Below are 16,138 nucleotides of genomic sequence, written 5' to 3' on the forward strand. Positions count from 1 at the left end.
CAAACTTTACTTATTTTGTGTTTCTTCAGAAGAGGGCAGCACAGGGCGTGTGAAGGCTCTGCTCTGGGTGAGCAGTGGTCGTCAGGCTTTGATGGCTCTGTTTGACTCTGTGACTCTCTCCATGACGAGGATGTGGTTTGGGAGGATCAGCGAGAGGTGACCTGCTGTCCTGGCTGAGTTGCTAACCAGCTCACCTCTAAATCAGGCAGTTAAGGGCTCCAACCTCACATCCTTCAGTTTACAATCTAGGGCAGTGCAGTGCGAGGGGAGGGGTGTGATTGTCAGAAGTGCTGTGCAGGGCTCAGATATTAAACTAAAAAGTCCTGTCTGGCTGTCAATCAGCCATGAAGTGAATGGTCAATATTATCTGGGGGATTGTTGGCCAGGACACCGGGAGAGAGAAACTCCCTTCTCGCTTTGAATAGCGCCGGGGATCTTTAACATCCACCTGAGCAGGCAGACAGGACCTTGGGTTAACATCTCACCTGAGGGACGGCACCTGACAATGCAGCACATCCCCAGCACTGCACTGGAGTGTCAGCCTGACCTGTGCATCACACTGATGAGCCGGCCTCAGTGATAGGGATTCCTGCTGCAGGAACAGATTGGATCACAAACCTGGACATATCGAGCTTGTTGCTGTGAGGGGCGGTAGCTAAATGGACCAAGCCTGAGATACCATCTGCAAAGGCGAAGGAACATCACAGTACACAACCCAGCTTCGCTTTCATTGCTCACAATAAACTTTCTGCTCATTCCTTCAGCAAGAGCGCTCTGTGCTGTGTTATCTGAGCTCTCTGCTATCTAGCTGAGGTTCTGATGAGAGTTATAGATAGTTGCTGGTGTAAAGCTCGACCCCACCTCCCTCCCTCATCATGACGTTACACTTTCCTTTAATAAGAGACCTCAGTGACAGAATGAGTGTCGTGTGCCCTGATTTGTAACTTCAAATGGCTTCTCTAGAGACCTGCTGACTTGTGTGTAGTCAAAGATTTCCAACAGAAGATGTACCTGAAAGAGTTGAACACCAAGAGGTCATTTTAAAAAAAATGTTCATCAGCCGGGTGTCTGATACAAGCAGAAACCGATCACTATGATCAACAACAACAACAAATTACTTTTGTACAGTGCCTTTCACATCAGGATCAGCCAGTGTCTGACACACGTTAGTTAATTGTGGAAACGCTAGGCAAGTTTCCTTATTCACACCGCTCTGTTTACCTAGCAGTAACTAGGAACATGGTTAGTAGTCGATTGGTGGATCGCTTTTCCGGGGTAACAATCCCTCCAAAAAAATAAATAATAATAATGTGGTCGCTCAATCCACGACTGTTTGTGGGACGCTGCTGTGCGCAATTGTTGTTGCGTTTCGCCCACAAAATATACAGTCAATTCAATTTACAGTATATTCTGTGAAGCGCTTTGAGATGTCTCGAAGACGTGATCAGGTGCTATATCAAATGCAAGAATTATTATTATAGAAATCCATCACCATGATCAGCCGGGTGTCTGTTTAAGAGTCTCTGAACCAGATTGAGAGTTCCATGTATGTATGTATCTATGCATGGAAATCCCCATGTCTTTCCCTGGAAGGGAGCATTCTGCTTACCAAAATTCCAGAGAGTATTAGGCGCAGGTTGGCAAGAGCCCAGGCTTGGGGACCCCACTGTGTGAGATGGTTGTAACTGCTGAAGTTTAACCAGAGACTAACGGTAAACACCCCACTCCTCATCTAGCTAGGAACAGCTTGATTGGGAAGAATCCCTGCCCACAGTGACTGTGAAAGCGTATGTACTATGGAATTGCAAGGAATGTGAAGCAGGTCTGTCCTCTCCTCGGGTATGAAGGTACCGGTCGGTGTGGGTGGGATACAGGGTGTGGTGAGGGGCTGGGGTGGGTGTTGGATACTTGTTGTGAGTGAGTGATGTGTTGTGGTGTGGAGTCAGAAGGGTTTCCAAATGCACAGCCAGAAGCCTCTTCACCAATGACCTGCGGGTACAGACCACACAGGGGAATGACTGTGAGTCAGAATCAGACTCCCTGCCCTGGATTTCTCCTCTGCTCTCTGCTCGGTGATTGATTTGGGTCAGTGATCTACATGTGGGCAACATGGCAAACTACATCGTTGAGAAAGATGAGAAGAAGAATCCTGGGGGCTGGAAGTCGGGGGCTGACCTGACCCCCATCAGTGCCATCAAGTGCCCAAAGCTTCCTGATTAGCAACAAGAATCCGGGGGGTTTTCTCTCCTGCTCAGGAACCAACTATAGTCTCCATTACTGTGTGGGTGTATGAATGAGAGTGTGTGTGTGTGGAAGTGTGTGAAATAATAAAAATAATCCTCGCATATGATATAGCGCCATATCACATCTTCGAGTCATCTTAAAGCATTTCACAGGACACACTGTAAAGTGAATTGACTGTATATTTTGTGGGTGAAAAGCGACAGCCAATTGCACACAGCAGCGTCCCACAAATAGTTACAGATTGGGTGTATGTATGATTGTGTGGCAAGGATTCATCCCATTCAGCTCCTGTTAACCCTGCAAGCCAAAGCCCTAACGGGGAGGGTGGTCTTAACTGGACAAGCAGCGGGAAGGTTTGCCGGAAACAATATCAATGACAAACTGTGGTTTTAGTTGGTTAGACTCCAGCAGTTACCCCAACGCACACTCTCGGGTCCCCAATCTCGGGCTCTTGCCAATCTGCGCCTAATACTTTCCAGGACCAGGTAAACAGGATCTGTCCGTGCAGGGAGAGAACATATTCCATTCCAACAATCTATCTCTGGGATTTCCATGTGTAGGTGGGATGCCTGGAAATCTCAGTTCGGTTAAAAAAAGTTTGTGCTTGTGTGTGTGTGTATGTGTGTGAAAACATGTGTCTATGTGAGTGCATGTGTGTGTCAATGTGTCTGTGTGTGTTTGTGTGTGCGTGTGTCTATGTGTGTGTATGTTGTTGGTTTTTAAGCTGAGTTTCAGTTTGAAACCCCACGATGATTCAGGCCAGTGGGCTAGCCCTGCCTCGCTGACCCCCCACCCTGCCGTCATTCGCTCTTAGTCTTAGCGTGCGCATTTTGGCTGCCACCACTGACCCGAGCTGCTTCCCCAAAATGCCCCCAGCCCTGTCCTCTACCCTCCATTACTCCCGCTCGGTCCTCCTCTCCCACCACCTTCCTCGACTCCTATCTCTGCTCGACTGTCCCACAGCCTCCCTCCGCTACCAGCCTGCGAATCCTCCGTCAGGAACATCGTGGCAGACGCTGCTGGCTGTCCAACAGCCAAAACCCTCATTACATCAAGGCTTGACTATGCAATCTCATTGCTTGTCGGCCTCCACAACTCCTCCCTCCACAGGCTGCAGATCATCCAGAAATCAGCAGCCCATGTCCTCTCCCGCACAAAACTCCGTGACCCTATCACCCCCATCCTCACCCAACTCCACTGGCTTCCCATCGCACAGAGGATACAGTTCAAGAACCTGGTCCTCACCTTCAAAGCTCTCCATGGTCTTGCTCCCCCCTAACTCTGCAACCTCCTAACCCCCTACCATCCTGCTATCTCCGTACGCTCAGCGGGCTCCGGCCTGCTACGTCCCCCGCCTTGCTCGCCCCACCATTTGCGGGTGGGTCTTCTGACGCTCTGCCCCCACCCTCTGGAACGCCATCCTGCAGTCCATCCGCCTTGCCGCCAACCCTCGGCACCTTCAAGAACCATCTCAAGACCCTCTTCTTCAACCATGCTTTCGATCTCCCTGCTTCCGCCCCTGTCCTCCACCCTCCCCTACCCCGACCCCCAGCTCGGGTCCAAAACACTGTCTCTCCAGCACCTTGGGACGTCCTCCCGACGTGAAATGCGCTGTACACATGAAATTTTGTTTTTGTTGTTGAAACAAATTGTTCTTCAGAACCTCAGTGAGACTGTGAGCAGTGTGTAGGTAGGGGCTAAATTAACATCTGAGGATAAAGTGGAGCTGTCTGTGCGGGTGGAGGCTCACATCTATTTATAAATAGGTGAAGCCCAGTGTGAGGTTCGTCAGTTGCACAAGCTCTCCGGCTGCCCACACACTCAACCCTTTCCTCACTGAGACACAGGAGAGTGTTTCTATGACTGAGACCCTGGCCAGGAGGTGGGGGAAGGAGGGAGGCTTCTCTCTGGGTTAAACAGAGCTAACGAGGATCAGACACAGAGCAGAACGAGACCCAAATCATAGGGAAAAACCCGGTCAGAGTGGAGACTGTCTTCAGTGTGTAAAGCAGATGCTCTTAAGCACAGTGATGGGTTTCTGCGTGTGTCAGAAACTTGGCTAACCAAAATAAAAGCAGATATGAATCCAGATACAGATAGCATGCAAAGGCAGAAAGTCCCAAAAATGTCAGGCGGCTTGTAACAAATTATTTAAAAAAAAATCCCACTGAGTGAATGAAATGACGAGCAAAGTGTTTCTCAGGGTTATCAATGCTGAGCTGTGTGCGGGAAGAGGCAGCTTGAGTCAAACCCACAGACGATGAAAACAAATCTGGGCCAATGAAGGAGCGTGTGGCTCAGACAGGTGGAGCCTAATGCTCACGTTAAATAAACTGCACAGCAGCTGGCCTGACAGACAGTGTGTAGTCACATCAGCAATGTGTCCACTCTGTCACCATCATTCTCTCTAGATTCTCCCCCTGTCAGCTGCCGCTCTCTCACTGACTCAGCCCCTGGACACCTGCCTACAGGTGAGTGCTTTAAATCTTTATCATCTCTACTGTTCAGCTCTCGAGCGGGGTTTCAATCTGAGAAGTTTGAGATGTCTCGAAGACGTGATAAGGCGCTCTATCAAACGTAAGGATTATTATTATTATAATAGAAGGGTTCTGAGGCAAAATCATTTGGAGAGTGCTGTCTGTAGCTGTGGCGTCCAATCTGAGCACAATTTCTATCAAAGGAATTTGAATTTAGAATCTATCTTGTGTCGCTGCTCTGGGGAGTGTGGATTGAGAGGCCTCTGCTGTGTGCCGTCCTCGGCTGGCAGACTTTCCATGGCAACCTATCGCAGTCGTTAATTACCCTCTGTGTAAAGCATTGAGCCCCGGTGTCTGCCCCGACACTGCCATCAGTGCTGGCGAGTCAGATGTCCCCTAGTCACAGAGACTTTGTGCAGAGAATCACTGAGCAGAAACCCCGCTTCTCCAGCTCCGCAGGTTGCTGTGTGAATTCTCTGTGAATCTCCTGCAAATCTCCATCGTTGAATATAAAACTGACATATTTATCAGAATGTGAATAGTTTTAAGCAAATAACAAACTGTTTATGGTTTTCTAATGATTCAGTGATAAACCAGCTGCCTTTTGGCTGCACTTTCCTCTCCAGATATTTAGTGAATTTTTGTCACTTTACAGATTCAAATTTCCCTCCACTCACTTGATTGGCCCACGTGGGCAAGCGGAGCTCTTATAGGGCCATTGTCCTCAGTCATCATATTCTCTAAATATTGTTAATTTTTTGTCACTAATGAGATTGTGAGATTAACAAAAGGCAAAATACTGCACAAGCTGGAAATCTGAAATAAAAACAGATGTCGCTGGGAACATTCAGCAGTGTCTAGAGAGAGAGGAAAGTGAGTTAACGTTTCATGTCAATGACCTTCCAGTCAGACTGTGAGATGCTATGTTTAGAGTGGAATTGTTTAGTTTCGCGGAGGTGGGAAGCTGTGGCTCAGTCAGGCACTCTCAGCTCTGGGCAGAAGGTTTCATCTCTATGATGTCAGGACTCTGAGCTCACATAATCTTGGCTGATGTGTCAGCGCAGTGCTGGGGGGAGCGCTCCCTCTCAGTACCATCCTTTCAGATGAAGCATTAAACCGAGGTGCTGTCTGCCTGTCCAGATGAATGTTAAAGATCCCATGACACCGTTCCATGATTTCAGGACAGGTTCCCCCTGACAACAATCCAAACCGTGTGTAAGACTCTCCAATATGCCAATGATGTCCCTTTATGGTTAGGGTTAGTTTCAGGGTTAGGTTATGTCATGCTTTTAGCTGTGTATGTGTGTGTTTGAGGTTTTCAATGGGAATATGTTTGGTGCTGTAGTTTCACAGTTTTGAGGTGTGTGGTTGTGAACGTGTTGACTCCCGCTGGGATGATGGCTGGTGTTAGACACCGGACAGTGAGTGTTGGCTGCCTCGTTGACTATGGGGTGCAATGCCCAGCCCCTCTCGATGCTGTTCCTCCCAGAGATTTACAGTGAGGAGCAGAGGGCAGTCTTTCATTCCACGGCTGGTTGAGACTCATGATAACAATATCCCATACTCTGGGAAGCCCTGTGAGAGATAATAATAATAATATCTTAATAATAATATAAGATATGAGAGATATGATAAGGACGCTGTAACAAATGCACGCATTATTATCATGATTATTGTACAGCTCCCACTGTCATCCCAGCTGAGATCAGCAAAGGAGCAAATAACCAGAGAAGAAAAGTGGGTCTGTGTCATTCTCTGGGCAGTGGGTGGTATGGTATCCAGTCAATGTAAACAGGATATTTCTGGGCCAAAAATACAGCATCTGATGTCAACATGCGTGACATTGTGTTCTCACACACACATGTACGCACACTGTGGTCTCCTTGATACCACAGCACATATTGTGCCTGTCATTGGCACAGACCACACAGGTGTTGACATTTTAGTTCCTGTTTTATCCGCAAGAAAATTAATGAATTTGTGTAGCTGGAGTGTTTGGCATCGGCCAGTGATTTTGCGTTCCAGCAGTCACACCTCACTGAATCTCCTTGGCAGAGCTTACAATGTCATAAGCCTTCAGACACTGGTGTCAGCTTTAAAACTATAGCGCACTCTCGGCAAGAAATTCCACCTGACTTTAGATTTGCTCCGTCTTCTTGGCTGTTCAGAGCATCCAGAATTTGGCAGATTTTGAAGTGGCTTTTTCTGTACGTTTGTTTAAGAAAAACTACAGAAATAGGCCTCAAAGTTGAGCTCAATTCAACAATTTGCAAACTGTTCGGTGTGCTTGTGTCTGTCCTCGGTGGGGGGGTGGGGAAGGGGGTGAGGAGGTAAATGGCGTCCCCTCAAGGCTCACTGGCTCCAAGCCCAACATGTTTGGCAACAAAATCTCAGAATCAAGTCCACCCTCTGTGAGGTCTCTTGTCCGGTCCCTGAGCCAAGTGGATCCGCAGTATTTCAGGCCACTGCTGATGACAGCACAGCCCAGCCTGGGATTACAGTTTGAGTTCCTCGGCAAAGCTGTATATAGAGTTCCTGTGTATAAAGTGCTGGGGAAGCAGTGCCAAGGGGTACAGCTGTTCTTGAGACAGATTGTTGCCTTGTGTGCGTTGGTGCCACCCCACCCCCCTTTCAGCCTTGCCTGTATCTCACGCGTGGGCGAGCAGAGCAGTCACTTTCATTCCTGACTGGCTGCAGGGTGGTGGTGAACAGCGATCTGAGACGCTATCCTGCTCAGTGCAGAGGCAGTGAGACATCATGGCCAGTGTCAAATCAGATGGCTAATTTACTTGTTTTACCATTTGCATATTATTCCCCCAAATACAATTGCTCGCTCACTTCACCACTCTTTGTGTGTGCAAATTGGCTGCTACACTGGCCTACAAAATATACAGTCACTTTACCATCAATCTTGTGAATCATTTTGTGACATCTCGACAATACGTCAGATGCTCTATTAAATGCAAGTATTCTCGTTATAGTTGATCATAGAATCATTGCATTATACAGCACAGAAGGAGGCCATTCGGCCCATCGTGTCTGTGTTGGCTCTTTTAAAAGAGTTTCCAAATCAACCCCACTCCCCCCCTCTCTCCCCATAGTTCTGCAAACTTGTCCTCCCCAAATAATTATCTACTTCTCTCTTAAAAGTTGTCATTGAATCGGCTTCCACCGGCCTTTCAGGCAATGATCCCAACAACTCGCTGTGTGAAAACATTTCTCCTCACCTCCACTCTTCTTTTCTTTTAACAACTATTTTAAATCGGTGTCCTCGGGTTATCGACCCACCCGCCAGTATGAATAGTTTCTCCTGTTCACCCTATCAAATGCCTCATCATTTTGAAAACTTGAATTAAGTCTCCTCTTAACCTTCTCTGCTCCAAGGAGAATAATCCTCACTTTTCTACCTCTCCTGATAACTGAAGCCCCTCATTCCTGGTACCTGGTCAATCTCCTTTGCATCCTCTCCAATGCCTTGACATCCTTCCTAAAGTGTGGGGCCCAGAACTGAACCCAGTCTCGAGCTGAGGCCTAACCAGTGTTTTATATAAAGGTTCATCATAACTTCCTGACGGAGTCCTGTAGCTCAGTGGTTAGAGCACTCGCTTTGCAAGCGAGACCTGAGACCTGAGTTCAATTCCAGGCAGAGGGCGAAACCTCGGGCAAGTTTCCTTACTCCACACAGAGCCTAATAATAATCCCTCCAAAACCAAAAACAATAATAAATTGGTCATTTTCAATCTACGACTGTTTGTGGGACATTGCTGTGCGCAATTGGCTGCCGCGTTCGCCCACAAATATACAGTCAATTCACTTTACAGTGTGTTCTGTGAAGCGCTTTGGGACGTCCTCCCGACGTGAAAAGCGCTATATCAAATGCAAGGATTATTATTATTATTATTATTGTGTACTCTGTGCCCCTATTTATAAAGCCCAGTATCCCGGATGCTTTTTTAACAGCTGTATCTCCCTGTCCTGCCACCTGCAAAGATTTCCTTATATGACCCCAGGTCTCTCTGTCCCTTCACCCCCTTTAAGATTGTCCCATCAGCGTATATTGCCTCTCCTCATTCTTCCTCCAAAAATGCATCACTTCATAGTTCTCCACATTAAACTTCATCTGCCACGTGTCTGCCCACGTTACCAGTCTGTCTATGTCCATTTGCAGTCTGTTACTATCCTCCTCACTGTTCACTACTTTTACAGCTTAGTATCATCTGCAAACTTGGGAATTGTACTCCCTATACCCAAGTTCAGGTCATTTATATAGATCACAAACAGCAGTGGTACCAATACTGATCTCTGGGAGACACCACTGTACACTTCCCTCCAGTCAGAAAAACAACCGTTCACCACCACTCTCTGCTTTCTGTCTCCCAGACAGTTCTGTATCCGTTGCCACTGTCCCTTTAATACCGGGGCTTCGATTTTGCTTACAAGTCTCTTATGTAGCACTTTATCAAACGCCTTTTGAAAATCCATATAAACTACAACAAATGCACTACCTTCATCCACCGTCTCCGTTACTTCATCATAAACTCTATCAGGTTTGTTCGACATGATTTGCCTTTAACAAGTCCATGTTGGCTGTCCTTATTAACCCATATTTTTCTAAGTGAAAATTAATTTTGTTCCGCATTATAGTCTCTAGAAGTTTCCCACTGCTGACGTTAGGCTGACTGGCCTGTAGTCCCGGTTTATCCTTCTGCCCCTTTTTGTACAGTGAGTAACATTTGCAACCCTCCAGCCCTCAGGCACCACTCCAGTGTCCAAGGAGGATTGAAAGATTGCAGGCAAAGCTTCCACTATTTCCACCCTTATTTCCCTCAGTAACCTGGGATGCATCCCATCCAGACCGGGTGATCTTCCGATTAATCTCCTTTCCTTGCCCTTTTCACCAAATACCATGACAGTCTGAGACCTGAAATTCCAGCTAGCCTCAGCCCGCGATACTGTTTAACTCTTAAAACTGAAGGTGGTGTGGAATGATGGTGGACACCTCTAACTTATAATCTTGTTTAAGTTACTGTGGAAAACCCGGGCTTCCGAATTTAGGCCATACTGGAGAGATAGCCTTGATTCTGTTTCACTTTTAAGTGTAAGGCAGTAGAAGAGTAAACATGGGGCCCCAGAGTGAGGTGAGGGGGGACTTGCTGTGCGATCTTATCTTTGCCCATGAAAAACAAAAGCCACTGCTATCAGTCAGCGTCACCGCACCTCAGGTAGAAAGTGAGATAGGCTTCAGCGGTTAACAAGCAGAGCCAAGTCCTGACACACAACAGAGACACTCACTGAAATGTAATCTGTGTTTTACTACCCATCCCCCACCCCCCCTGCTCTGTGCCCCCACCCCCCATCATTTTATTTTGTACTCACTAAATAATTACGGTCTTTTAAAAAAATTATTGTGGAACCAAACTACAACTCTGACAGAAGCTACATTCCATCAACTCTTATACCTGTGATCTGGCACAGCACGTGGTTGGCTGTGTAATAACTCTGTTCTGCAACGCTGTACCTTGCTACACCTTTGTGGAGTCCCATAGGGTAGTGGTTAGCGCACTCACCTCGTAATTGAGAGGATCTGTGCTCTATTCCTGGGTAGGACACAACCTTAAGCAAGTTTCCTTCCTCCACACGTTTACCCAGCAGGAACTCAGCTGTTAGTCAATTGGTGGATCCAGGGTTAATAATTCCTCCAAGAAGAAAACAATTGGCCACTCAATCCACAACTGTTTGTGGGACACTGCTGTGCATATTGGCCGCCGCGTTTCACCCACAAAATACACAGTCAATCCACTTTACAATAAATACTGTGAAGCGCTTTGAGACGCCTCAACGATGTGATAAGGCATTGTATCAAATACAAGGATTATTATTATCATTATTATTATTTGCAAAGTACTATAGGCCTGGCTAGGAGTGGAGACCCAACAACAATGTTACATTTATACAGTGCCTTTGATAGATGACAATGACAAGCTCATAAGATCAGTTCAGATGAAGAAGACCCTTTGCCCTATCTGATCACACCTCTCCAGAACCCTACTCTCCTCCCAACTCCAAACCTGTGCCTTCTTGTTTACTGTCTCAGCACATCCTAAAGTATGGATCTGGGTTTACTTTTTCAATCCAATTTTAAACGTTGTACACCACAACCACAACTTGCATTTATATAGCGTCCTACACGCTGGATGGCATCTCGGAGCTTACACCTTTGGTCCCTTCTGAGTCGTCTTCTCTCAAGCCTGAAGAGTCCTAACTTGCCTTCAACACTCATTTTTCCTCAGCTACCCCCAGCTCAGGATCTCAGCCCGTGGAGCGGGGGTAGCTGAGGAAAGACGGGTGATGGTCATTAGGTGGGGTAAGGGGAAGAGAATGGGACATAGTTAGAGCTGGCTCAGAGAAGCACCACAGACATGATGGGCCAAATGGCCTCCTTCCAATGGTGAGGTTTCTATCACTCTCCGCTTAGTAAATTGGGATGTTTTAAAAAGCAAATTGACAAATTTGGGGGAAGTAAGGGCATTAAGAAGTACAAGGGTTTAATAAACTGGCAGAGCAGACTCGACAGGCCGAATGGGCTCCTCCGTTTTGGACTCCTGTTATTTTCAGTGTTCTATTCTTACTATTCTAACTTAATTTCTGCAGCACAAATAATAATAATCCTTGCATTTATTTAGCGTCTTATTAAGTCTTTGAGACTTCTCAAAGCAGAATATACTGTAAAGTGAATTGACCATATATTTTTATGGGTGAAACGCAGCAGCCAATCGCGCACAGCAGCGCCCCTCAAACAGTCGTGGATTGAGTAACCAATTTATTTTTTATTTTTTTTGGAAGGAATTATTACCCCTGAAAAGCGATTCCCCCAATTGACTAATAACCAGGTTCCTACTTACTGCTAGATAAACAGAGGCGTGTGTAGTGACAAAACTTTCCCAACGTTTCTCCCTGCTGGGAATGAAACCCAGGTCCTCTCTCTTGCGAGGCGAGTGCTCTAACCACTGAGCTACAGCACTAACCACAAATAATATGATCGGGTGTTACAGTGGACGAGCTGGTGAGAAGGATAGGTTGTGAAGTGTAGAAGGTCCTGGGTAAGCTGCAGCTGTTAATTGTCTAGTTCAAGATCCTCACCCTCACCTAGAAGGCCATTCACGGCCTCGCTCCCTCCTACCTCTCCGACCTACTATCCCCCTCCCTACCTGCCCGTACCCTCCGTTCCTCTGCCTCCGGTCTGCTCCACATCCCCCGCCCCAACCGCCCTACCATCGGTGGCCTTCAGCCTCTCAGCCCCGAGGCTCTGGAACTCTATCCCCCAGTGCCTTCGCCGCCTCCTCCCTTTCCTCCTTCAAGGCCGGTCTCAAGACCTTTCTCTTTGACCTTCAGCCTTCAGCTCCGCTCTCGACTCTCTACCCCCTCCTCGCTCCCTCCCTTCCCTCCCCTCACCCTGACCATTTCCCCCTTCCTCGCTCCCTCCCTTCCCTCCCCTCACCCTGACTATTTCCCCTCTGCTCGGGTCCTGACCCAACTGTACAGCGCCTTGGGACGTCCTCCTGACGTGAAAGGCGCTCAATAAATGGAATCTTGTTGTTGTTGTTGTTGTAGGGAGCTGAGAGTTGACGGTGCAGGAAGAAGGCAGGACAGAGCAGCCCCTCTGAGGGTTAGCTCACTGAGGCGCTTTGCGGATATGAGTTTGCACCACTGCAATGCCTTCACTCACAGCGCCCCACTCTGTAAGACTGTCTGAAACAGTCTTGAATAAGAGGCATCCTTTACCCCCACTCTGACACTGACACATCCTCTGCCCGAACAACCAATTTTCCCACGCCATTGTGGAAATCATATTAGAGAGCATGCGTGTTATCACTGGCCCTTTCCTATTCACCCATCCACCTGCCCGACCTCTGCTACAGGTATTGCAGAGAGAGTTTAAGCCAGAAGCTGGGAGAGCTTCACATGAAAACACTCATGGCAGGAAGTGGAGGGGACTTTTCATAATCTTGACTGGAGTTGTGTAATGAAGTGTTTATAGACGTGTGGTGTCCCACGGTGTTTGTGAAGTGTCGAGACGTCGCATGAACACACTGTTCCTTCTGTGGTGGTTTTCAGTCTAGATCTCCAACCCCTGCCTGACCTCCCGTGAGTTGTCACATGTTAAACAAAATACAACAGAAATCACTAGATCTGCACTGAACTGAAAACACAACTTTCCCAATTATAATAATAAATACTCCTTGCTTTTGATACAGCGTCTTATCACGTCTTCAAGAAGTCTCAAAGTACTTCACAGAATATACTGTAAAGTGTCCTGGCCAACAATTCCTCCAAATAAAATTGGTCACTCACATGGCTGTTTTTTAGACATTTCAGTGCACAAATTTCATTGCTTTGTTTTAAGCGCTCTGAGACACTACCCTGTGTGGAGGGTGTTATATAAGTTCAAGTTGTTGCTGTTGTTGTTGCCCACAACATACACACAGTCGCTACATTTTACAGAAAACCGTGTTAAGATCTTTGAGAAGTTTCACTATGATAAGGCGCTATATCAAAGTGCAAGAGTTAGTTTTATTGAAAGCCGGTTTGGTGTGTTAGTGATCACAAGGTTTTGATCTTGTGAAGCAACTGTGCAGTGACATTTACAATACAGTTAACATTAACATAACAACGTGAGGACACCTCTGAGATGCTACCCTGTGTGAAGAGCACTACATGAATGTGTTGTTGTTGTTGTCGTCGTCTCAAAGTGCTTTTGTAGGCAATTGTCGACTCACTGCAGATTCACTGAAAATGCAAGTGCGAGCCCCCTTTACTTTGCCCAGAATGTTATTGCTCGCATAGACACAAGAGAATTATACTTTCTTTTCTTCCCCCCTCCCCCACCCACAGCCTCTCCCAGCTCAGGGATGAACGACAGTGAGAACGAGACATGGGTCGTGGAGCAAAACATGACCTGTGACCCCTGGCATCCTGTGCAGAACATTATCTTGCCCCTCGTGTATCTGGTGGTGCTGTTTGTGGGGCTCCTGGGTAACTGCGTGGCGTTGCTGATCTTCCTGCAGAAAGCCAGGAAGATAAAGAAGGCGATCCGTGTGTACCTCATCAACCTGACCCTGGCTGACATCCTCTTCAACTGCTTGCTGCCCTTCTGGATCATTTATTACTTCAGAAGAGGGGACTGGGTGCTGTCGGAAGGGGCGTGCAGGGTAGTTGGAGCTCTCTATTACCTGGCCACGTACAGCGCCATCACCTTCATGATCCTCATCAGCTTGAACCGCTACTGCACAGTGAGCAAGCGCAAGCTGTTCCTGACTGAGCACCAAGGAGCAGTCTACACATCTGTGGCCATCTGGCTGGTGTGGCTGGCCTGCTCCATCCCCGCTATAACCGAGCAGCAAACCTCACATCGGGACCCCAGCTTCACTAAGTGTTTCGAAGACTACGCGGACCGCAGCAGCTACGTGTACGTATCGTTTGCCTTCTTCCTGCTGTCACTCCTCATCGTGCTGACCAGCTACATCTCCATCATACAATCTCTCAGTCCCCAACAGAACAACCCCACAAAGCCGCAGGGAGCTCACCGCAGACGGGCACGCTCCATGGTGCTGGGCATGCTGCTGGTGTTTCTGATCTGTGTCCTGCCCTATCATGTCTCCCTCATCCCCTGGACATTAAACAAAGTCAGATCCACAGCCAGCTCTGCCTGTGGGCCTGTGGAGCCGGTGGACATTGTACACAAACTGAACCTGGCTTTGCTCAGCCTCAATAGCTGCATTGATCCCATCATCTACTGCTTCTCCGTCAAGCGATTCCGTAGGGAACTGATTAAAACCATGGGAAAGCTGCTGGGACGCATAACATTCCAGTCCCACATCACCGAACCCTCGGAATCCCACATGGCATCGAACTCGTTCACCAGCTCTTAGACGTGAAGCTAACCAGGAGCTGCGTGTGACTCCCAGCTTCATGTCAGCCCTAGCCCACAGCGCCAGCCACCGGGAAGGTTTCCATTTCAGTTTCAAATGAAGACTCGGGAACAATGTAAACATTCTCACCTTGGACTGTCCTCTCCTGGCCCTGTCAGGGCCTGCTGGTTATTGGAGCATCCATTTGTGAGTGTTTGGAACAACAACAACAAATGACATTTGTCTAGCGTCTTTCACATCTGGAGGGCAAGGTGATGTGGTTCTGAGGGAACACAAAGGGTATAATTTCCCTTTTGCATTTGTTCAGGAATCCAGTTAAGAAACATTGCACATTGGACTCCTTTAATGTTTCCGGAAATGTTACGCGATGATATTAAACGTGCAGATTTATGTGGTACGAGCGGGGGAGTAGGACTAGTTGCATAGCTCTTTCAGAGAGCTGGCACAGGCACAATGGGCTGAATGACCTCTTCCTGTACTGTAAGATTCTATGATTAAAGGTATCGCCGTCTTGGTTGGCGATGTTTTATTTCAGTTCGGGAATTGAAAGGCATTTTGTTTACCGTAGTAACTTTGTCCAAGTCATGCGAGACTGTGTTATGATAACCCTCTTAAAGTCACTGAGACCTATGTCATTTTAAGTCAGATATGTCAAAGGTTTTCCATGATGCCTGTGTCCCTGTGATTATTGTGTACAGAGGGAAACAGAAAATGAAACATTGAGGCTATAGTTATACCCTTTCTGTCGGCAGTTCACACAGAATGGTGGAAATGTGTGGTTACTGCACACGCTGCTTCACACTGGAGAGCACTTTACTAGTTACCAAATGAGTTTTGCTGTCCTCGGGAGGCTGCTAATGGCTGTCAGATGTTGCCATGTCTCAGATCTAAGTGAGAGACCATCACGGAGGTGAGAGAGCCAGAGCTGGCTAACCATCACCTCAGACATGGGATCCGTGCCACACACCGGCTGCCTGGCCAACACCGTAGGCTGGCACCAAACCCTGCCATCATGTGACCAGTTTTTGATCTGTGACCAAACCCTACAGATGTGACCACTATGGATGAGACTATAAACCGAGCTCCGTCTGCCTGTTCAGGTGGACGTTAAAGAGTTTCTCTCTCCCAGTGTCTTGTCCAACAATCCCCCAATAAAATCAGTCACTCACTCCATGGCTGTTTGTGGGACATTGCTGTGCGCAAATTGGCTGCTGTGTTCACCCAAAAAATATACAGTCAATCCACTTTGCAGTACTGTATATCCTGTGAAATGCTTTGAGATGTCTTGAAGACATGAAAAGGCATTATATCAAATGCAAGGATTATTATAACACTGGGGAACGTCACACTGACAAAGCAATCAAATTAAACACAGACGGGGTCTGTGAGCCAAGCTCTATATTTACTGATTATTCTATTGTTCTTTATCTTAAATGTACAAATCCCCAGAAAATTGCTCAGTCACATCCTGGCCATGTAAGGAACTTA

General features: G+C 47.3%; 2 protein-coding genes across 2 annotated transcripts in view; both read left to right on the forward strand.

Moving 5' to 3' along the window:
- Positions 1 to 2,220, forward strand: part of LOC103187086 — a 7,919-nt gene extending 5,699 nt beyond the window's left edge. The window contains exons 4-5 of the mRNA XM_042338630.1: positions 964 to 1,034; positions 2,091 to 2,220. Of these exons, the coding sequence (XP_042194564.1) occupies positions 964 to 1,034; positions 2,091 to 2,220 (201 nt within the window). The remainder of the gene's footprint in view (positions 1 to 963; positions 1,035 to 2,090) is intronic.
- Positions 2,221 to 13,630: 11,410 nt separating this feature from the next.
- On the forward strand, positions 13,631 to 15,773 carry LOC103187077 (platelet-activating factor receptor-like). Its single transcript, XM_007906422.2, has one exon. It carries the CDS (start codon positions 13,631 to 13,633, stop codon positions 14,648 to 14,650), a length of 1,020 nt encoding a protein of 339 aa, XP_007904613.1. The 3' UTR covers positions 14,651 to 15,773.
- The last annotated feature ends 365 nt before the right edge of the window (positions 15,774 to 16,138 follow it).

This window comes from Callorhinchus milii, unplaced genomic scaffold (genome assembly GCF_018977255.1).
Source record: "Callorhinchus milii isolate IMCB2004 unplaced genomic scaffold, IMCB_Cmil_1.0 Scaffold10, whole genome shotgun sequence".
Lineage (NCBI taxonomy): Eukaryota > Metazoa > Chordata > Chondrichthyes > Chimaeriformes > Callorhinchidae > Callorhinchus > Callorhinchus milii.

Bases quoted from the DNA above. Each gene is read 5' to 3' on its own strand.
- LOC103187077 (XM_007906422.2), top strand. From the start codon at position 13,631: ATGAACGACAGTGAGAACGAGACATGGGTCGTGGAGCAAAACATGACC.